The 22,581-nt window shown below is 33.1% G+C and overlaps 12 protein-coding genes and 4 pseudogenes across 16 annotated transcripts, besides 2 other annotated features; 10 read left to right on the top strand and 6 right to left on the bottom strand.

The window, feature by feature from the left end:
• Positions 1 to 47: 47 nt before the first annotated feature.
• TVAGG3_0580850 (amino acid transmembrane transporter protein) lies at positions 48 to 1,505 on the bottom strand (the record flags this gene model as incomplete). Its single annotated transcript, XM_001579607.2, has 1 exon — positions 260 to 1,501. The coding sequence occupies one exon, from the start codon at positions 1,499 to 1,501 to the stop codon at positions 260 to 262; it is 1,242 nt and encodes a 413-aa protein (XP_001579657.1).
• A 1,761-nt stretch (positions 1,506 to 3,266) lies between these two features.
• Positions 3,267 to 4,327, top strand: TVAGG3_0580840 (Rab-GTPase-TBC domain family; the record flags this gene model as incomplete). The annotated part of the gene is made up of 1 exon (XM_001579606.2): positions 3,287 to 4,327. One exon carries the CDS (start codon positions 3,287 to 3,289, stop codon positions 4,325 to 4,327), a length of 1,041 nt encoding a protein of 346 aa, XP_001579656.1.
• A 210-nt stretch (positions 4,328 to 4,537) lies between these two features.
• Positions 4,538 to 4,664: a mobile genetic element.
• Positions 4,665 to 5,528: 864 nt separating this feature from the next.
• TVAGG3_0580820 (uncharacterized protein) lies at positions 5,529 to 5,699 on the top strand (the record flags this gene model as incomplete). Its single annotated transcript, XM_001579605.1, has 1 exon — positions 5,529 to 5,699. One exon carries the CDS (start codon positions 5,529 to 5,531, stop codon positions 5,697 to 5,699), a length of 171 nt encoding a protein of 56 aa, XP_001579655.1.
• Positions 5,700 to 6,450: 751 nt separating this feature from the next.
• Positions 6,451 to 7,816, bottom strand: TVAGG3_0580810 (protein kinase protein; the record flags this gene model as incomplete). Its single annotated transcript, XM_001579604.1, has 1 exon — positions 6,451 to 7,776. The coding sequence occupies one exon, from the start codon at positions 7,774 to 7,776 to the stop codon at positions 6,451 to 6,453; it is 1,326 nt and encodes a 441-aa protein (XP_001579654.1).
• Positions 7,817 to 8,562: 746 nt separating this feature from the next.
• Positions 8,563 to 22,581: part of a mobile genetic element that runs on past the window's edge.
• On the top strand, positions 9,529 to 9,790 carry TVAGG3_0580800 (protein of unknown function, DUF4106 family; the record flags this gene model as incomplete). The annotated part of the gene is made up of 1 exon (XM_051239154.1): positions 9,529 to 9,790. A coding segment is annotated over one exon (262 nt), but the record flags the coding sequence as incomplete, so codon positions are not given.
• TVAGG3_0580790 lies at positions 10,231 to 11,393 on the top strand (annotated as a pseudogene). The gene has a single exon. A coding segment is annotated over exon 1 (1,163 nt).
• TVAGG3_0580780 (protein of unknown function, DUF4106 family) lies at positions 12,234 to 12,704 on the top strand (the record flags this gene model as incomplete). Its single annotated transcript, XM_051239153.1, has 1 exon — positions 12,234 to 12,704. One exon carries the CDS (start codon positions 12,234 to 12,236, stop codon positions 12,702 to 12,704), a length of 471 nt encoding a protein of 156 aa, XP_051096977.1.
• On the top strand, positions 12,737 to 13,292 carry TVAGG3_0580770 (uncharacterized protein; the record flags this gene model as incomplete). Its single annotated transcript, XM_051239152.1, has 1 exon — positions 12,737 to 13,292. A coding segment is annotated over one exon (556 nt), but the record flags the coding sequence as incomplete, so codon positions are not given.
• TVAGG3_0580760 (protein of unknown function, DUF4106 family) lies at positions 14,720 to 15,256 on the top strand (the record flags this gene model as incomplete). The annotated part of the gene is made up of 1 exon (XM_051239151.1): positions 14,720 to 15,256. The coding sequence occupies one exon, from the start codon at positions 14,720 to 14,722 to the stop codon at positions 15,254 to 15,256; it is 537 nt and encodes a 178-aa protein (XP_051096975.1).
• On the top strand, positions 15,261 to 16,064 carry TVAGG3_0580750 (uncharacterized protein; the record flags this gene model as incomplete). The annotated part of the gene is made up of 1 exon (XM_051239150.1): positions 15,261 to 16,064. One exon carries the CDS (start codon positions 15,261 to 15,263, stop codon positions 16,062 to 16,064), a length of 804 nt encoding a protein of 267 aa, XP_051096974.1.
• TVAGG3_0580740 lies at positions 17,800 to 18,261 on the bottom strand (annotated as a pseudogene). Its single transcript has one exon. A coding segment is annotated over exon 1 (462 nt).
• Positions 18,298 to 18,605, top strand: TVAGG3_0580730 (annotated as a pseudogene). The gene has a single exon. A coding segment is annotated over exon 1 (308 nt).
• TVAGG3_0580720 (protein of unknown function, DUF4106 family) lies at positions 18,720 to 19,172 on the top strand (the record flags this gene model as incomplete). Its single annotated transcript, XM_051239149.1, has 1 exon — positions 18,720 to 19,172. A coding segment is annotated over one exon (453 nt), but the record flags the coding sequence as incomplete, so codon positions are not given.
• On the bottom strand, positions 19,594 to 20,402 carry TVAGG3_0580710 (annotated as a pseudogene). Its single transcript has one exon. A coding segment is annotated over exon 1 (809 nt).
• On the bottom strand, positions 20,491 to 21,105 carry TVAGG3_0580700 (organellar and viral DNA polymerase type B; the record flags this gene model as incomplete). The annotated part of the gene is made up of 1 exon (XM_051239148.1): positions 20,491 to 21,105. The coding sequence occupies one exon, from the start codon at positions 21,103 to 21,105 to the stop codon at positions 20,491 to 20,493; it is 615 nt and encodes a 204-aa protein (XP_051096972.1).
• Positions 21,524 to 22,438, bottom strand: TVAGG3_0580690 (organellar and viral DNA polymerase type B; the record flags this gene model as incomplete). Its single annotated transcript, XM_051239147.1, has 1 exon — positions 21,524 to 22,438. The coding sequence occupies one exon, from the start codon at positions 22,436 to 22,438 to the stop codon at positions 21,524 to 21,526; it is 915 nt and encodes a 304-aa protein (XP_051096971.1).

The following is a 22,581-nucleotide window of genomic DNA, read 5'->3' as shown; positions in this document are numbered from 1 at the left end:
ATGAAGCGAAATATAGGGTTTTATTATTTTGGAGGATAAGAGAATTGATAGAGCTCTATGAATTTTTTGAGAACTTTCTAATCCTTGTAGTGCACCCTTAACAATAAAAAATTATTGATGAAAATTTTCATGAAAAATATAAAATTCTTTATGACAACTCTCATGCAAATGATATAAAGCTTGGATGTCAAAAAATTTGAGAGTTGTCATAATAATAAAAAAATAATAATGAAAATTTTCATGAAAAATATAAAATTCTTTATGCGAAAAACTTCATGTAGACAATAAATACAATGGCAGCGATTCCTAAGCAAATTGTGAAAATTGCTCCGATAAAGTGGAACATGTTTTGTCTTCCACATGCCTTAAGGTAAAGAATGGCAGGTAGGCCCCAAAGAACAACAGGAGCCAAGACATCAGAAGCAAAACCGAGGTATGTCGAGAAATCACCTTGGGCACCAATCAAAACAATGCCAATAAGGCCAATAATGATACCAACAACAACCCAAATTGCATACTGAATGGTTGTAACTTTAACGTAAATGTTAATCATGATATATCTCATTGGACTTATAACAATTGGGATTGTTGTAGCGATCATGAGCATTTGGACAACTTCGGAGACTGTTTTAAGAGGTCTTTTCTTGAAATAAGAAAGAATTGCACCTCCTGTGTTTGTATCAAAGAGAGAAAGGTAGCAAAGGATACCGAATGTGTAATACAAGGCCCAAAGAATTACAATGAGTGTAATGGCAAGTAAGTTGAGGCGTTTTACTGTTGCATGACGGAGATGATTTAAACCAGGGTAAGCGAGAGGGTAAACAAGGTATGCAGTCATCAAGGATGAGATGCATGTTGAAACTTTCTTGTCAAAAGAGAAATAAACAATTTGTTTGTTTGGATCAAAACCATTTGTTTTGACGGAATCGACGAAATAGTAAATAACAACTGCGAGAAGATATAATATGCAAAAGCATGAAATGGCTGAGATTACTGAGACCGTTTTGAGTGATTTTGTAAGAGCAAAAGGAATAATGAACAAAACAATGAAAATTAGAAGGTAGAACTCGTTTGTTAATGCCCACCATGGAACATTATCAGTGTTGCTATATTGTTTGATCAAAGAGATGATTGTTGAAATAATATAAGAGAAGTAGCTCTTAAGAGTAACAAATTTTCTTGAAATGGACAAAAAGGCGCAAATCCAAATAGTCCTTGGTCCAAATGTAGCAGCCCAAATATCTTCAAAGGTTCCTGAATGTGTTGCAGCTCCAGCTTTAATAAAGAAGTACATCGAATAATAGCTAACTATGCCAATAACTGTGCAAAGAATTAAAGAAGTAAATACACCACAACGAAAAGCATTTCCAAGAGAGACAATGCCTCTACCTACAGCAGCATTGATAAGACATAAAAGCATTGGAAAGAAATTGATGTTGTAACGATATTCCTTGAACAGACGCTTTTCTTCGTTCTGGGATGCTCCAGCCTTTCCAAGCATTTTGAATTGAATAAACAAAAAATCTTGTAAAAATATTTAAATAAATTTGCTTTTTAGGATAAGTACAATATCATCGATCAATAAGAATTCATTTTCAAGAACAAAAAACGTACATTGCTCTCAAAACTTCTAATTCTTGTCACCTTTTTAGAAAATATTACTGCGCATATAGTAACTACTAAAATTTACGAATCATAATTTTTAATACAAAATTTTGAAAAGTTCCGCACAGTTCTTGGAATAAAGAATTGTTATAAAACATCAATGACTAGGACAGTTAAGCTGATTTCAGCAAATAGCACTTAATTTGGATTACTTTTTATTTATAAAATATGTTGCAAAGAGTATTTACATCTTATACTACATAGATATGCATCTGCTATTACATGGATATGAGTATGTTATCTCCAAAAATGTATCATTGTTGAGTATTTGTTATGAATTTTAAAAAAAAATCGTTGTTAATCATGTGTAATGTGAGCAGCAGCATTTCATGAGTATCTCCTTATCAAAATGTAAGTTAAGAGGATAGAGAATAGATTCTTTTTTGATATGTCTTGAAATTGATTCGAATTTTTTAAATGTAAATTTCACAAATTTTCCGATCATCCTCGCATTCTAACCTCGGAATTGAATTCGGACTACAAGAATTGATCTGATGGTATTCTGTGACATATTAAATGGTTTTAGATAGGGGTTTCGTTTTGCGAAAAAAACGTACAATACGCAATTTCGCTAAAAAAACATTTAGCTAGCAACTTCGACCTTTGACTCCATTCAAGACGTCACTTTTTTAATTTTGCGGTATCATATTTTTATCGATTTTTAAAGTTTTTGCGAAAAGTATTCAATTATTTTTGCTATTTGGTCGGGTAAATGTCAGATTTGCGACATTTTCTGATATGATATTCAGATTCTACGTTGATAATAATGCTTATAGAACCCTCTTGCTATTGTGTCAAAATTGCGAAACTGATAGCAAAAATATCTCGCAATATCAAAATTGAGATATTGAGTGAATTATGCATTATAGAGATTAAAAATCTGATTTGTGAAAACATCTCATCAGTTTCTAGCTAATTCAAAAATCTTTACTATCTTATTCGATTAAAATGAAAAGGGAATAGTTTCATTATGCTTTAAATGACAGCCTTATAATATAATCATAGTTTTCGCTCAATATGCAGCATTTTTTTTTCGAAATCTATGGTCAATATCCTAAATACTGATTGCTTTGCATTCATATCTCTTACATTTTCTATACCCACATCACTATTCATTGCTATTCCTATCTTTTTCATTTTTGTTTGTTTCTCATAATTTCTCAAAAAACATGATAACTTGATATTTGTAAGTATCATACTTTATAACGTAAATAAGAACTTGACCTATTAAGAAAAGCAGTAATGAAAAGAAAATCTGAAATTCATAAAAATTACAAGTTTCTGATGACAATTAGCTTAATTAAACCAGGTACAAGATTATATAATTGTATTTTCTATCCAATTATCCATATAATATCTTATCCAGAAAAAATAACTTGATCAATACCAAATGATTTTTTAACTAGTAAATAAAGTATTTTCTTTACACACACATTGTATATCATAGTTTTTTTTTGGTTTCGCAAAACATCCAAAAACAAATATGCTATAAAAGTGACAATTTTAGCAAAACGAAACCCTTATTTTAGACAAAATTAATTTTGGTGAAAAGTGCCAAAATTTATTCTCCATTCAAATAAATTTTTTTTTCTTTGATCGTAGAAAAAATCACTTATTACAAATGCAACTTAAGACTCCTGATGAAGTTGTTTTGACCGATGCATTCAGACTTGGAGATGGCCTCATCTTTAATTACATGGATGCTAGAAAATTCCTTCTTACAGACAGTGCAAAGAAAAATCCAATTGATAGACTCATTTCCTACTTGATTTATCTGAAAATTATTGTTCCTAATAGATCAAAATGGTCTCAAAGCTTATTAAAGGCTACAGATATGTATTATGATCACCTCAAATTCTATTTTGAAAAATCTCAAGATGATCCTTTGGCAATTGTATCAACAAAAACTGAAACTGCATTAAGAACAGATATAACAAAGGCCATGCCGTATTTTAAGTCCATTGATCCATCATTTGGCCTTGATCTTTCAAAAAAGATTGATATTGAATTTAGAATTTCAAGAATTTTTGCAGTACTCGAACGAGAACATCCAGAAATACAATATACACAGGGCTATGATAAGTATGGCTACATTTATTTCGCTCTTGCTTTAAGATTTTGCCAACAAGGCAATCTTCCTCTAGAATTCGCTGAAGCTATAGCTTATCACCTTGTTTGCAGCACATTAAGTCTCATTCCAATGGCCAGACTCCTTGATAATCAGAAAGAGCTTGTTAAACACTTTAATGACCTCGATAAGATCCTTTTAAACTATGACCGCCCTAAGTACAATCTCCTTTCATCCAAAGGAGTCTCCATCCTTTTGTTTGGAGTCAAATTCGAATTATTATTATTCTCAGATGAGCACGATATTGAATCAACATTGAGAATTTGGGATCAAATATTCGGTAGGCTTGAGAGTTACAACTATATGATCAATGCATTTACAATTGCGCATACACATCAGATCAAAATACCAGAAAACTGTATAAACGCTTTAGATGAGATCAAAAAGTTCAAGAATTGGAATGTAGACCAATTAATTACTGATGCTGGCGAACTCATGGCCCACAAACGAAGTTTCAAGGAATCTATGTGCAAATATTGCTGTCCAAAGCTTCCTCAGTATCATGGTTACATTCTTTCACCAGATGCTTTGTAAATTACCTTGATTTCTATTGTATTTTATAAAGATTATTTCTCATATTAAAAAAAATAGTTTTTCTAAAACTTGAACTAGCTATATAATGTACATAAAAATGAAAAATGGCTGGTCTGCCTCTCAAAATTTGAGAGAATTGAAAAGTTAACACGCCAATAATCTAAATTCAAGTTTACAAATGCAAAAAACATGCAAAAACAATTTTTTTCTTAAAGGTGTACTTACACCCCTATGACACGGCCTTCTATTCAGATGTTTAAGGTTAATTTTCAATTATGCTTCACGCCAGTTGCCAAAAAACTGAATTAAAGTCAGATGGACGTAAGTGCAGCCTTAATATTATTAGTTAAATATTATAACATTCCATAAAATGTTTGGAAATCATAATGTAAATGTATAAGAATATTAAAAATATTTCTGAAAATTAAATTTGCGTTTGCAAATCCTATTTTCCTATTTTCTTACAATAATTAGGAAAAACTGAAAGATTAAAAAATAATTAATAAAAATGATATTTTTTTATATTTACAATTCAATAAAAACTAAAGAAAGTTTAACAAGATTTAATTCAAAAATATAACTACGCTGATTGGTACAAAGGTAATAAGATAGGACTGTAATTCGAATAACACCTCGCCCTAAATTTCCAATACCATAAGAATCTGATGCGTAAAGAGGCATAGGATTATTTCTTTGGATCATTATAGGATTAATAAAATATTTACCTGAATAGTGGATAGAAGAGTTATTTGGATTTGGAGAGTTGTCTGCATCACTATTAAGAGCAATACAACCTTCATATCCTGAAATAAATGAACTTCCCCCACCACCAGCACCTGCATAATCAATAGAAGCACCACTATAATATCCATTACCTCCCATACCACCAAAATCATATGAATTTGAAACATATGATGCCATACCAAACAATCCTTCTGTGCAATTATACCCAATAAAATCATGACATGCAATTCCACCTCTTGTTTGTGTTCCTCCTTTTGCATCTTTGTTACTAGCACCTCCTTCTAATCCTCCACCGTGGCCTCCTTGTGAACCAGCCCATTCTGACCCACCACCCCCACCTGAAACCAAAATTCGGGAGCGGAGAGACAAAGGGTCAAACCAATCAAAGGAAGGATTTGAATACAGGCGAATATCAGAAGAACCTCCACCAATATATGCCTCTCCTATTGATTCTTTGATGGAATTAAACAAAGCTTGGGATCCTATATATAAATATATCGTCAATAATGGTTCATTAACCTTAAGAATTCCCGATGAATATCCACCTAAACCTGGAAATACTGGCCCATTAGGATGTATTTGGGCCGTTCCTGATGCACCCCATGCTTCAAATAAGTACACTCCATGAACAAGTTTAACTGTATATGGTGTACAATCACCTGATGAATCATCACATGGAAAACCAAAAGTAAATCGACTTCCATTGCGAGTAACATTGAGTTTACCAATGTTTTTCTTAGATAGCTCATATTGTAATATAATTCTTTATCATCAAAACATAAAATGAGGTGATGGTGTTAACGGTTTGGGAAACCTTTAAAAACCGTTTCAGTTATTCTACTAAAGTTTTATATTGTTTCATTTTATAAGGTCCACAGTAAGGATCTCGTTTGGAGAAATAACGGCTGGGATCTCCAACTTTGTAAAAATCTGTGAATTATTTGTAAATTTAATGGTCGAGTCTACTAGTAGAGTCACTTCACTTCTCCTTCAAAGCAATAACTCTGATTCTTAATATTTCATACTATCACTGTCCAGTATAAAGGTACTTTGACTATATCTGACTATGTGAAAGGTAATACAAAGACGAAAATATTCCTATATAATTAGTACTAATTGTACAATTTGAACAATTCATGCCCGTAAAGGTAGCGAGTAGAGGCGACTCTTAAGGGTCCGCTTCAATGATACGCGATTGTGTGTTACTTTTTAATCATTTTCATCAAATGCAGCAGATATTATTAAAATGGACAATAACGATTATTTTGTAAAAAAGTACACAAAAATTGAACCCTCTCTATCGTTGCAGCTGATTCTTAAACATCGATTTGCGTAATGTATATATAAATCTTTCACCATACACGTTTTGCTTAAACGTCTTACAAAGTAGAATTAAATTCTGCATCATGTGAAAAGAGAAGTTCCATCATTTCTTTACTATTAGTATATATTGCAACATCAAGAGCAGTTCGTCCACTTGCATCTATTTCATTGATATTTGCACCATGTGAAATAAGTAGTTCGGCTACTTCTTTAATATTATTAAATGCTGCAATATGAAGAGGAGTTTTTCCATCATAATCTTTTTCATTGATATTTGCACCATGTGTGACAAGAAGTTCAGCTAGTTCTTTATTAAAATAAAATATTGTACAGTGAAGAGCGGTGAATCCATCATTATCTTTTTGATTGATTTTTGCACCATGTGAAATAAGAAATTCGACTATTTCAGTACTATTAACTTGAGTAGCAATATGAAGAGCAGTTTCTCCACTTTCATCTTTTGCATCGATATTTGCACCGCATGAGAGGAAATATTCGCAAAAGGATAGAGTCTTGAACTGTGTGGAATAAATAAAGCATTTGTTAATATCATTAGTTTGATCGAAATAAACTAAAAATGATTCAAGATTATTAAATCTTCCGCAATTTTCTAAATCAATCTCTATGTTGTATTCATTCATCAAAAATGTAACAAAATCAATGTTGTGTGAAAGAATTGCATAAAACATGCATTCTTTAGATGGCGTTTGATATTTCAAACATTCACTCATGATCTCTTGATTTCCGCCCAAAAATGATAATTGAAGGCATGATTGAGTTATTTCTGAGTGAAATTTCGATATTAATAACTTGAAACAATCAACTGCTCCATGGTAACAACATAATTCAAGCAATGAATATTTTGGGTAATATACTGGATACAAATCGCTTTCAAGTGTTTGATCTTCATCAAATCCATCTCTTTCTGTGAATGCAATGAATTTTTCTAAGTCATTATACATAATTGCCCTGTAAATTGTATTTTCTGTATGAATATCCAGATTTTCTGAGTCGGATTTTTCAAAATAATCGGATTTGTCTAATTTAATTCCATATTCTTTATAGAACAAGAAGTTGGAAATAAGTATAGTATTTCTGACCTCTTGGACATGATAATCATCAGAAATGAGTTTTGCAAGAGATAAATATGACTTTGTATAGCGGTTATTATACGGAATGATACCTAAAATATCTTTTATAATATATTCTGGGAGATATTTCTTTGAATCAATCAATTCTGTTTTGATCATTTTGTAAATATCTTTTAATTCTTCTTCATTTTTTGTTTTTAAATGATACAATGCATTAAATGAATCAATGTAGTATTTAGAGATACTTCGCAATTCACTGTATTTATTTGGATGATTATCTTGCTCAGACATTAATAATTTTGAGAAAAAAATGACACATTAGAAATTTTCCATCATCAACTTTGAAATTTAAAATGAGAAATATATATGTTATTCATCTGGAAAACAAAACAGAATTTAGTAAATAAGAAATTTACGATAAGGGTTTCGTTTTGCGAAAAAACGTACAATACGCAATTTCGCTAAAAAAACATTTAGCTAGCAATTTCGACCTTTGACTCCACTCAAGACGTCACTTTTTTAATTTTGCGGTATCATATTTTTGGAAACTCTTTATGAATATTAAATAAAAAGTCTCTTTAATATCTATATTTCATATTTTTATCGATTTTTAAAGTTTTTGCGAAAAGTATTCAATTATTTTTGCTATTTGGTCGGGTAAATGTCGGATTTGCGACATTTTCTGATATGATATTCAGATTCTACGTTGATAATAATGCTTATAGAACCCTCTTGCTATTGTGTCAAAATTGCTAAACCGATAGCAAAAATATCTCGCAATATCAAAATTAAGATATTGAGTGAATTATGCATTATAGAGATTAAAAATCTGATTTGTGAAAACATCTCATTAGTTTCTAGCTAATTCAAAAATCTTTACTATCTTATTCGATTAAAATGAAAAGGGAATAGTTTCATTATGCTTTAAATGACAGCCTTATAATATAATCATAGTTTTCGCTCAATATGCAGCATTTTTTTTTCGAAATCTATGGTCAATATCCTAAATACTGATTGCTTTGCATTCATATCTCTTACATTTTCTATACCCACATCACTATTCATTGCTATTCCAAAAAAAAAAAAAAAAAAAAAAAAAAAAAAAAAGGTAGTGGGGCTTCCAGGCACTTCGTGCCTTCTAGCCCCGAAGATGTTTAGTATAAATGAAGTTTTTATTCGGAAAATTGTTAGTCTTCTTGGTCGAAAACATTATATAATGTTTCACTTTTCACAAATTATATATGTTTTCATGTTTTGTTAAGACTTCTTCGTAAAGACTTTGTTAAGACTTCTTCGTAAAGACTTTGTCAAGACTTCTTCTTCGTAAATGTTTTGTCAAGACTTCTTCGTAAAATCAGACAAAAATATATTTTAGGTGAAGAGGTGAGATTTCACCTGTTTTTTCACCTCATTTCTCACCTCTTGAATTTTCATGAAATTTACACCAAAAATATATTTTAGGTGAAGAGGTGAGATTTCACCTGTTTTTTCACCTCATTTCTCACCTCTTGAATTTTCATGAAATTTACACCAAAAATAATGTTTAGGTGAAGAGGTGAGATGTCACCTGTTTTCTCACCTAATTTTTCACCCGTTGAATTTTACACCAAAAATAATGTTTAGGTGAAGAGGTGAGATTTCACCTGTTTTTTCACCTAATTTTTCACCCTCTTGAATTTTCATGAAATTTACACCAAAAATATACTACTAGGGTCATTTACGAAGAAATCTCAACAAAGTCTTTACGAAGAAATCTCAACAAAACATAGACAAGAAAGTTCATGAGAAATTAGATGAAGAAGTCTTAACAAAGTCTTTACGAAGAAATTCATGAAAATTCAAGAGGTGAGAAATGAGGTGAAAAAAGAGGTGAAATCTCACCTCTTCACCTAAAATATATTTTTGGGTCATTTACGAAGAAATCTCAACAAAGTCTTTACGAAGAAATCTCAACAAAGTCTTTACGAAGAAGTCACAACAAAGTCTTTACGAAGAAGTCACAATAAAACATCTGTCAAAAACCGCTTTTTAACTTCACTTAAAATGCCACGTAAGCTACGTAAGAATATACGTAAGAGGAAGGGAGCATTGAAACATCCAATAGTAAAACTGACACCACAACAACAGTTGCAACAACAAATGCTGAATGACCCCACTATGTTGCAACAAATGTCAAGCAACCCTATGCTTTTAAACCGAGTTGTTGGTGCACAGAGTGGAGGTTTAAGAGCGGCACTTTTAGCGAAAATGGCAGGCTATGGTGGAGCTGCAGACGGAACAGCCTATAACCCTCAAAGTCAAATGAATTTGAGTTCACTCAAAAATCAAATAACAGATGTCAAAAAGTCAAACATAGACATACAGAAGCAAATAAGTGAAAACGAAAAGAAACTAGAATATGACAGACACACAAAGAAACTCAATGAGTTAAACGTAGAGAAAAAGAAGAAAGAAGAACAACTGAAAGAACTAAGTACAGAGGAATATGCGAAAAAAGTGTCAGAAAAAGCAACAGAAGTAGCAAAAATGGAACAAGATGTCATAAATTTGAAAAACCATACTACTCAATATAAAATACTGAAAGATGAAGAGATAAAACAAAAAGCCCTGAAGACATATATGGATAGCGATGAGTATAAAAAAGAAGTTGAAGCAAATGTAAAGGCAGAAAAACTTTTACAGTTGCAAAACCAAACCGTACAGTATGAAAACTTAGCACAAGAAAGTAAAAATAACGACGCGGCTATGCAAAAGGCAATGAAAAGCGCAGAATATATAAAAGCTAACAATGACTGGTTAGATGCCCAAGCCAACGCTAAAGCAGCCCAACTCATAGGGTCAATAAGGACAAAAATACAAGCGGATGAAGACAGTTCAAATGAAGCTTTAACAAATGCTGACTTTAAGAACGCCTTCGAAGCTCTTCATAGTAAGGTGAAACAAGTGAACGACTTCTCATCTGGAAAGAAACTGAAGTCTGAAGGTTTCGACAAAGAGTTAAAAGAAGTAGCACAAAATATGACGAAAATAACAGATGCAGCAACGAGACAGGCAGTTCAAAGTGCCTATGACGCCGTTAGAGCAACTGTTGTGAAAAGTCAAGAAAAAGAGTTACAACAGACCAAAACAGACCTAGTAAATGCTTTCTTAAGAACGAAAAGTCAGGTAGGACATTACGCTGCAGATGGAACATATGTGCCAGCTGGTGGAACTTATATACCACCAAACCCTCCAAGAGAAGCACCTGCACCAGGACTACCTAAAACATTTACATCGTCACATGGACATAGACACAGGCATGCACCAAAACCAACACAACAACCAACACAACAACCAGCACCACAACCAACAGTTCAAAACCCTGCACAACAACAACCACAAACAGAGCAAGGACATAAAAGAAGTAGAGAACAAGGAAACCAAGAATTCTTAAAAATGCTTAAAGAAGAGTGTGGTTTCCCAGATACTGTTGACTTTAGTGACAGATATAAAGAAGCTATTGGAAAGTTCAAGGATGGAAATACTGACCCGAACCTATTTAGCTTTATGGCTCAGCACCAAAACGGATATAATCTCAAACCTGGAAAATACAAGCTCGCTAAGGGATATGATTTAATAGCATATCATCCAAATGACATGGATGAATTTACTCCGAGATATTTGATGTCAGAGCTAAATGACAATTCAACTTTCGTCATGAAACGCGTAAAAATAGAGACGGAACGAAAGAACAAAAGCTTATGAATGCGGATGACGTAGATAGGGAAATTGTTGAAAACGGTCTCGGAATATATGAAATGCCAGCAGATGAGGTACAAGAAACTCCACAGGAAGAAGTTCAGATACAACCAGACATGGAAGAAATAGTTCAGCAACAACAGCTAGAAGAGCCTGAAGGAAACGAACAAGTCACTCCTTTGGAAACTAACTTCACAGAACTAGATGAAGATTTGGAACAGCCGAAAAATCTTGACCCTCAACAAGAGTATGCGGAGAATATGGAATATTTCCAAGAGTCTAAAAAAAATTCGGCTGACATAGTAGAAGAATATCGAAAAATGTTTGCCGACATACAAAAGACTCCAACACCAGATGAAAATATTCAGCATAGAATGGAAGTACTGAAAGAAAATGTACACAAATACAACAACCCTTTTTACTTACGACCATATAACGTTCAATCTTTGGCTGAACTCGGTGAAAATAAAAGGTTAAATTTCAAGAAAACATATAGAAATGAAACATTGTTTAAAGTTCATTCAGAACCTAACCAAGATGGAAACAAACCTACTTTTGTTTCTGCAGACGATGGAACTACAATGAGATGGGGTCATAAAGCTAACCCGGATAGGTGGTTCATAAACTTACAACCACAATTCCAAGAAGTTGTAGACGCAATGGAAGTCAATGGTGAACCAGATATAGCTGGTATTTTCAGCGCGGCTTTAATGCCATTGAAAGATATGAAACATGCAGATATTTTGGACCAGTATGAAATGAACATGGCTGATGGAAATATAACACCTGACGTTCTAGAACATTTATCTCAAAGAACTACACAGAACCATAAAGATGGTATATTTGGTGAAGAGTTTAGAAAGAAAGTTATGGACAGCGAAGGAAGAGAACCTATTGTACATGACCTTGCAAACGAAAGTTTACAAAATGTCATAAAAACTTACTTTGCAGACAATGAACTGAGAAGGGATGAATATTTAAGAAAACTCAAATGGACAGTACCAAATGAAATGTTAGTATTGAAAAACATGTTCCTTGACAAAATAAAACCAACTACAGAAATAAACGACGCAAGACTGAAAGATTGGGTAAAAGCTTTCCCATTCACAAAAGATATAGTTGGTAACATGGAAAGAAAACCAGAATGGCTACAAAAACATATATTTGGAAACGAGCATATTCCATATGGACAGGCACTGTTTGAAGAGCTTGAACCGGAAACTCAGGAAAGAGTCATGCAAACAATACGCGAAGACTCAAATACAAACTATGACAAAATCTTTCTAGGATATAGGTTACCTGAGATGGGCGACCAGAGCCCAAAGGCAAAAAGGACATGGGAAATTTGCAACATACTAGATGAACATAATGCAAAGATGCAACAACTTCAAGCAGAGGGCAATGAAGGAAAAAGAAGAGTTAAAAACTCAGTCAGGAAGAAAGTAAAGCTTGGTCGGAGTGGGTTCTATTATGACATATAAATCCAACTATTCTATATTTTTACTCATATGAAATGTACGCCGCTCAGAATATAACGCCAACAGTTTTGGATGCTATGAATGGAAATGTTTCCGAATGGTATAACGAATGCGACAATGCCATTAGAAGGTCAGAAATAGTTCCTGGAACTTACGAATATACAACTGCTGTTTCTTATGGAAACGTAGGTGAGTTTGGAGAAGGTTCTTCAACAACAGTAGATATTGCTTGCGACAGGTTTCATATAATTTCTATTGACAACTCTTTCTTATACGTGGAACAAGACATTGAAATAAAACCTTCTGCCAAGTTGTCTGACAAGAAAGGTTGCAATGGAATTTTCTATGTCGGATACCAATATGCTCCAGAAGTTTTCATGGGATATAAGATATATTCTAACTCTGACTTAGTTCAAACAGTAACATGGGCAAACTATGAATGGTTCGCTTTGAGAAACTCAGTACAACCACAAGCTAGAGAACAAACAGACCAGTATGCCACCATTGAGAAAATAAGAAGACTTGACCCTAACGTTCCAGGAGTTTATGTTAACCTTTCTGGTTCAGATGGAAATGCTGCCACTAAAGTAAAACTGAAACTTAGAGTTCCTTTGTCATCTTTCCTCATCTTCAGGTTTTTAAGATACTTGCCAAACTGGGCAGGAAAAATTTCTATCGAACTTACTCCAAGCAAAAATAACTTAGTCATTGCACCAACACAAGACCCATTCACTCTTACAGAAGTAGTGGGAACAAATAAAACGTCATTCGCCGACTTTTGCAAAGACAAAGTTGACTTAGACTTTGGTTTCTCAAACCTCAACACTGAAGTAAACTATTATTTCAATGCTGCTGGAACTGCTTGGGACCCAGTTAAGTTCACATGCGAAAAGTTTGAATGCAAGAGAATAGAAAGCAGACTTGCAGTCTATATGTTGGACCCAGATATTTCAAATGCTTTAGCTGCCAAATATATTGCAGTTCCACTTATGTTCCCTATACACCAAATATCTGTCAAAGACTTTGCAGGTGAAGTTGGAAACCAAAGTGCTGACCCAGGTGCAAGAACAGATATTGCCTTAACAACTGCAATGAAACATGCAGATACTATGTTTGTACTGTTCAGACGAACTATAAATGACTATTCTTGTTTCTACAACCCGGTATTAAATATCATATAAACATAGATGGCAAATATTATCCAAGAGAAGAATATTCTACAGTTGAGGATATGAGGTCATACAACTTGACATTAGATGCTATGAACTTTAACAACAACTTCACAACAACCATTAACCCTGAAATGCAAAGTTCTATTATGCCATATGTGAAAGTATGGACCCATACAGGAGGTCAAAAAACTCAATATACAAATGGAGACCGTTCAAACTTTTGGCTTGGCATTCCATTTGCTGACTCAGAAGACTTTATGGGTGGTATTTCAACTGTTGGTACAGTTCAAATACAATATACTGGTGACAGAGACGGTCCAGATGAACTGAGAGCAAAGAAGTTTACAAAACCAATAGCACTTTTCACAGAAGATGCTCTTTTGAAGATTCGTTCGATGAAACCTGCTGGGGCTCCTCAGATTGGTATAACGACAGCTTCCATCGAGCAGATTTTGGCAGCAGGTCAGTAAGTTGTTCTTGAACTGACTTCTCTCCGTCAAATATTGACAGTACGCCAGTTTTGACATAAAATTGTAAGATAAACTTTCCTTTAGAAATATCGGTCAGTTTTGTTGTTATATTTTTGTCTGCTTCAAGAACTTTCACCATTTCGGTTATACCAACTTTCTTTGCTTTATGAAAATATTTTGGTTCAGCAAAGACTGCTATTCTATAACATTTTCCATTGTTTGTATAAAGAACTATTCTGTCAATGTATTTGTATTGTTTGTGTGTGTAAACTTTGTTCTGCTTCAATTCGAAGAGATACTCAAATACGTCCATCTTTTTATTCTTAGTAAAATGTCATTTCCGAAAAATAGAAGCGTGAGTGTTTCAAAAGGTTTAATGGCGGTGGCAGATGTGAAGTTAAATTCACCAACTCAAACAAACAGTCAAAGTGTTGTTGTCAATGTCAAAGACAGAGATGTTGAAGTGGGGAAACCATACGAAGACGAAGATGGTATAACAATAGTTCCTGTAAAAGAACAACCAACATACCCTGAAGTTAGCAGAGAGTTAAGTTCTGTTGCAGATATTCGAAACGACTACCAACAACTTAAAGACAAACTTAAAACTCAGGAGAAGATTTGTCAAGCTTTAGGTATAATGTTAAACTTGGTTGAGCACAACCCTGTAAAAGTGAACTCATATGTCATCGCACCTCATGAAATTTTGAAAGAACTATTGAAACTTTTGACAGAGGCAGACGATATAAACATCAAAGAAATAGAACCTGACATTGCTTGCTGTGGTGTTTCATATAATGTCATTGACAAGATATATGTTATGAAAGGAGGTGAGACGTTGAACTTAAAATATAGTTTCCCAGACGTCATAAAAATATTTGACGACCACAACATTTCATTAAAATTTACTTGCTAAGTAAATGGCAGAAGACATAGTGGTTTATACTATTACGACTAAAAACCCTGAGTCATATAATTCTATAACAACAAACTTACAAAGTCCTCAAGGACGATATTGTAAACTGACCTTAAACACGATGACGACTAAAGCCTGTTTTGCTCTTTTGACACCAGAAGACTTTGTTGTTGTGAATGGTAAAAAATACTTCTTTGAAGATACTTACTCAGATATACCACCAACAGGTTTTGTTGACTTATTTAATACTTTAAGGACGGATGTAACATGTGCTGCAACTAGAGCAGGTTTCATTATGTTTGGATGTCCGACTGAGTTTAGTATAAACGATATGAGCTATAATACAAAACTTATATCTGGTTTTTACTACCAACAGTTTCCTATAACAGGAAAAGGTGTCATACAAGGAATGTCTATTCCATTGACATTAAGCACACCAATCTTATATATTGTTTCAAACTTAGGTTCAAAGTGTTATTCGAATGTCGACAGAAACTACTATGACCAAAAGATACTCATGCGTATAAACAACACTTTCTCTGCTGGTTTGCCTATTGTTCATTCGAATGCAGAGTTTTCAGCTTTAGTAAACTCAAACACTTTAGCAAACATAAACTTAACCTTAGTTGACGCAAACTTTGTTCCTGTAAAACTTTTATGTCCTATGTATTTGTCAATGACGGCAGAAAGTTTCGAATTGGAAGATGCAACTGGTGAAAGTATTGTATTACAAGAACAACTTCAACAACAAATAGCTCAAGAACAACAAATGCAACAAATAGCTCAAGAACAACAAAGTCAAGAATAAAAAAAATATTTTTTTTTATTTTTATAAAAATGTACAGAATAGACGTTTCAGATTTTTATGACTTCCAAGCGTTCAGAAATATGTGTCCATTTAGAGACTATAACAAAGCAGTCGAGAATTTGAAACGTTTAGTCATTTATGTTGACTCTGCCCAGAATGTTATGTTATGAAGAATGGGATGTTGTCTTTAACAAACCAAGAGCAACCATAGTTCAGAACAAGAATGTAGACAGAAACTTAAGAAAATAAAAGTCGTACAAGTTGGCATGAAGATGTTAGATGCTTGGGATATCTTATTGTCAAAGTTAGAAGATTTTTCAGTTCGTGGTATAAAGTTCTATACACCATCTCCAAACTTCTATTCTATCTTCACTGGATATAAATACGAACAAGTAGAATGGAAAGAAAATGTATAGAAGCTTGGTTAGACCATGTCAAAGAAATTATATGCAATGGAAACGAAAGAGTCTATGAGTATATCTTATGTTGGTTTGCAAACATCTTACAACATCCAAGTGCTAAAAATGAAACTGCTCTCATCATAATTGGAAAACAAGGAACAGGTAAGAACACTTTCTTTACAGATATCTTATGCAAACTGTTAGAGGGCTATTCGAACCCGAATATGACAAACTTAGAAAACATCTGCGGTAAATTTAACTCTTCAATAGAGAATATGAAACTTATAGTATGTAACGAAACTTCAAAGTATAGATACAACAAAAGTTTTGAACTCGGATGCTTTGAAGAGTCTTATAACAGACAAAGTTGGAGTTGTTGAAAGAAAATATAAAGACCAAAGAGTTTGTGAAAATGTTGCAAACTTCATTATGGTTTCAAACAATGCTGTTCCGATGAAGTTAGAAAGTTTCTGACAGAAGATATGTAGTTGTCAGAACGTCAGATTCTCATATGCAAGATACAGAATATTTTGACGACTTAGCAGAAACTTTGACATCTGACTTTTACAACCACTTGTTCTCATATTTCATGACATTAGATATTTCAAAGTTCAATCCAAGACAAATTCCACATACCGAAGAGAGACAAACATTGTTAGAAGCAAACAAGAGTGTATATGAACTGTTCATAGATGAAACTGACTTTGTGTCATTAGATGAAAGGTCATTGTACGATTCGTATAAACAATATTGTCAAGAATATGGTTATATGACAGCGTCTAAACGTACATTCTTGGCAAATGTCAAAAATCTTTTAGACGTACAGAATGGCGTATATACAAAGAAAAATTTTTCTGAGTAAATTTTAAAAAAAATATTTTTTTATCCGATAGAAAAGATGGCAAAATTCATCTCAGTCAACAAGTACATGTCAGGACTTAAAGAAGAACTAGACCCATTCGCTTATTTGAATGTTTACTTCTACCATTTTGAAAAGTCTTCATTCAGCAAAGTTTGGAACATCGAACCAGTTAAGTTTGCTATTGTGACTAAAAATGGTGCGAAATTTGAAGACTTAGACATAGAAGGTTTGTTAGCAGTCAAAGAAAGTTTTGACAGAAGGTTTTCAAACCTTAAAGAAGGCAAAGCATACAAACTTGTTATACCTTATGAACCAAAGAAAGCAGACGACTATGAATATTATGAGTCTAAGATAGTTGAAGTTCAAGGTAAATTGGGTAAAAAGATTTTAGAGTCTAAGCCAGTGTTTACTCCTAAAGAGGAAGAGAACATTGACATTGACCCAGAAATGTTCTAAAAATAAAATTTTATTTTTACATGTCAAATTTCTTTTTCTCTGGAACTGGTTCAGGTTCTTTCTTCTCTTCTTCTACTTTCTTTTCTTTCTTTTCTTTCTTTCTCTCTTCTTCTTTTCTGGTGGAGTTATGTCAAATTTCTCAGAACCATATTTATGTAAAAGTTCTTTGTCCTTTAATAGCTCATCTATTCTGTTTTCTATTTCATCTTCAAGAAACAGCGCATGTGCCTTCTTTGCATTCTAAGAACTTTTGTTGGACTTCATCTTTCCAATCGGCGTCATCTCTGTCAACAAGTCTGTCATTGACAAATTTTAAGACTGCTCTTTGTAATGTTTTATGGTTCTTGTCATATTCCCAGAAACAGAACTTTAGAACAAATTCACCTTTCTTGTTTACACTATGTAAGATTTTATGGTCGACAGAAGTTTTAGAGTCGAAAAGCTTGTCTCGAATATAGATAGCGAAATCGCTAGACATTTTCTAAAAGATAAAAATTTTAATTTTTCTAAAAATATGTTAGAAAAAAAGTTTGCTGACATTGACAAGAAATTTGAGAATGTTTTGAAGAAGAAAAGAGGAAGTTAGAAAATGCTCAGATAAAGCCTATACATGAAAAGTTCTTATTTGCTCAGAATGGTATAACAGGTCTAATCGCACCACCTGGGTCGGGTAAGACTTTCACTTATCTTAAAATGGCTGCACAACAACAAGAACTAGATGAGAAGAACCCATTCTATGAGTTAGTAGTCATTTGTAGTACTTCGGGTCAATTTGACCAAACCGTCAATTCGTTCAAAGATATTATAAAGAAGTCTAAGTTAGTATGTATAAAGGATACTGAGTTGTTAGATTGGATAAAGAAGTACCAAAGAAGAGTTTTGAAGTATAATGCTATAAATGAGTATATAAATTCTAAGTTTAAAGACCCAAATGAGGAAATGCAGAGAATATTAGAGAAGAAACACTTCAGAAACAAACAGAAAGAGATAGAATACATTTCGAAGAAATTGCAATCTTACGATTGGAAAACGTACCCTCATAGATGTCTTCTTATCTTAGATGACTTTGCTTCTCATCCTTTGTTAAAGAACAGAGAACAAGACATGTGTCGAATTCTTAAGAAGCTCAGACACTTTAACATCTCTGTTGTCATTTGTGTACAGACAGCAAAGAGTTTAAGTAAGGATGTTAAAAGAATACTTACTGACATTGTACTTTTCCCCGGATTGTCCGAAGACGATTTCATGGAACTTATGAAAGAGTCCATGGCAGGTAAGTTTGACAGACATGAACTATGGGAGAAGTACAAAGTCATACAAGACCCTCATACTTCTTTCAGAATTCATATCTACGCAAACAAAGTTCAAATTGTAAAAAGTCAAGCTTGAAAAATCTAAGTGTTTAGTCTTAGTAAGTCTGTTGTGGTGCTGGGGCTGTCGGTTCTTCTGGCTTTGGAAGGCATTCAGGAAGAGGAACGTGAGACATTCGTTTTGTCCTGTCGGAAGGAAGAACTTTTTCCAGTTGTCGGGAAAAAATTTTTCCAGTTGTCGGGAAATTTTTTTCCAGTTGTCGGGAAAAATTTTTCCAGTTGTCGGGAAAAAAGTTCTCAATTTTCGAAAATTTGAATGGTTTACGGACGGACAACTGGAAAATTTTTTCCAGTTGTCGGGAAATTTTTTTCCAGTTGTCGGGAAATTTTTTTTCTTGTCGGAAGGAAGGACTCGGAATGCCAGAAGGATTTGACGAGACAATTGACCTTATAGAGCTACCTGAGCCATCTGAAGTCAAGCGTAAAAATAAATGGTTCATCTACTCTGCTTGTTTGAAGTTGTCAAAATACTCTGTTATTTTTTCCTTTAACAATGGCAAATCTTCTTCTTGAAGGTAAGTATTGTACAACCTTTCATATCATAGTGTGTTTGAGGTAACGTATCTTGAACTATTTGTTTCACATCTTCATTCGGTGTCATTGAAATCGGTAAGTTTTCGCGATAGAACCAATTTCTGTCAGATTTGTAAATCTTAGCAAGGTCGTAAAAGCTCTTGTTGTTTCTTCTGACTAAATGCAACATAACCATATCTTTATCTTCTTCATTTTCCATCTCTTCAGTATAAATCATATACTTATAGTTCTTTTCCTTTCCTTTTGGTACCGAACGTGGTATTCTTTTCTGAACGCTTTTGTCTTTTGCTTCAAGCTTGTTTTCCATCTCTTCACGTTCTTGTCTATGAATTTCATCTAACATCATGAAAATATAACAAGCGTAACGAGGTGAAGCCCACATTGCTACGGCATTTACAAGAAGTCTATGTACATAATATCCTCTTAAATTTATTGGCAAATTCTTACGATTTTCATACGGAATCTCATTCCTCGGTTTTCCGAGGGTAGCAAACATATGAGGAAATTCTTCTAAAAGTTCTTTTGTCTGTTGGTTTTCAAACCAATGATATGCTTGCTTTGTAGAACGAAGAGCATTCAAAATACTTTGCATTTGGTACATATCGTCTTTGACCGAACGAATGAGACGTAACTGTTTGTTATACTGTATGTACTCATATTCTTCATTTATAGCTTCATGAACGATAGCAGTTGTTGTGTTCTCTGTTGTTGACATATCTGTCTTTATATTCCGGATAAAAAAATAAATAAAAATAAAACTAACTTTATTTTCTATCTTGTATAAAAGACCAAAAATAAACGCTTTACATGTATTTTTCAGCAACTTCGTCAAATAATTTTATAGCTTTATCTATCTCATCTACTTCAAACGTTTCTTTACCTTTCGTGGGAGCACCATACATCTTCTCAAACTTTTCAAGTAGTTCTGTTTCTGCAGCTCTCATATCATTTACAAACACAACCTTAACTCTATTGACTGTAGAGTCATATCTACTACTTATATTATATGTTCTTCCTATCTTATATCTCTTTGTATTGAAGTCCTTCGGTTTCTGAACGATGTAAAGTAAGCCTTCACTGCAACGTTCCGTATCGAACGAACCATATGTTATGAAATTATATCCAACAACTGGGTCTACCCATAACAAAACTACTGGTATAAGACTTTTGTCAATGAGATATGCTGTAGTTCCATGAAATCTTACCGATATCAAAAGCTCAGGATTTCTTGTCAAAATTTTCTGAGTAGAAGCAATTCTAACCCAGTCGTGGGATGTTTTCTTTCCAGATGGAGATATAATGTCTGACAAAGAATATTTGTTGTATTTCTTTGAGTATCTTACGTTTAAATCACCTATTCTAACCACTTTGGTGTTATTGTCTATCTTTCTAACTGTTTCAAACTCAATGTTTAACATTTCCTGTTCTTACATACAAAATAAAAAAATAAAAAAAAATAAAACTAACTTTAATTTTATTTTTTCTATCTTGTATAAAAGATATGATTTCATAGAATTTTTTTACGAAGTGTAAAAGTTCTCTTCGTCAAAAAAATACAGTTATATCATGAATTTTGTTGCTGAATTCAATAAAAATATATTTTAGGTGAAGAGGTGAGATTTCACCTCTTTTTTCACCTGTTTTTTCACCTCAGTTATTTTATAAGCGTTTCACATGGTAAACGTTATTTTTTAAATTTTGTGAAAACTCAACGGTTTGACACAAGCCCTAAAAATTATTTTACTCAGAATTTTGTTGCTGAATTCAATAAAAATATATTTTAGGTGAAGAGGTGAGATTTCACCTCTTTTTTCACCTCTTTTTTCACCTGTTATTTTATAAGCGTTTTACATGAATTGTATGATGTATATTTGAAATCCTAAACAATTTCGTAGCTTCTATTTCTTCTGTCAGTACATCGAATGTTTTAACGATACCGAAAGTTTCTTTATACTTCTTCTTGACGTCAGATAGAAGGAAATCTTCTGCTGTTGGATAGTTTTTATTAAGAAATGTCAACATATCCATTTTATCTTCTGCTGGCTTTTCTGCTTCTTTCTTTAAGTCTGCATAGTCGTTTCGCATTCTTTCTATCTCTTTGACTGAGTAGTTATATTTCCTCATTGCTGCTTTACATTTAGAACATTGCGGATTCATTTTTGCGTTATATTCTGAAACCTTACCTGCTAAAACAACCAAGGCGTCAATTGCTCTCTTCATCTCAAACATAGCGGGTCTTATCTGTTCATTCCATACCTTACCCCTACTATCTTTATCTCTTATTTCCCATACACATTTTGCAACTAATGAAACAAAGTTGTCGTAGGTCTTAAATTCTTCGGATTTGTAAAGGTCAGAGATGTTCTTATATAACATGTCGCAATCTTTGTCCATAACTTTATGGTTGCAATGAAAACCAAGGAATTCATAATTTACCTTTCGTATGAACTTCTTTATTTCTACTGAGTCAGTAACTTTAACTTCAATTTCGTCGAATTCAGGAATAGTGAGTTTTTGTTGTTGGATTTCAGGCAATTTGGGTAAATGGTCAATAATGTCCTGCATTTCATAAAGATACTGTTCATTTGTTTCATCTTTCGCACTACAGTCTAAATTAGATGTTAAAAGTTCTTGCTTTATCTTCTGGATTTTTGTTTCGAAAGTATATGAAGAAGGAATGAAGTTTTTCATCTCTACCAACATAGATGTTGGATTCATAACTAACGAGTTTGGTGCTGTTGTTGCTAACATGTTCTTACAATAAAAATAAAAAAAAATATTTTATAAAAAACTAAAATATATTTTTTATCTTAAGGAAATTCATGAAAATCCAACGGGTGAAAAAACAGGTGAAAAAAGAGGTGAAATCTCACCTCTTCACCTAAACATTATTT

This window comes from Trichomonas vaginalis, chromosome II (assembly GCF_026262505.1).
Source record: "Trichomonas vaginalis G3 chromosome II, whole genome shotgun sequence".
Classification (NCBI taxonomy): domain Eukaryota; phylum Parabasalia; order Trichomonadida; family Trichomonadidae; genus Trichomonas; species Trichomonas vaginalis.
The sequence above is the reverse complement of the archived record's forward strand: the minus strand, read 5'-3'. Positions and strand labels throughout refer to the sequence as shown.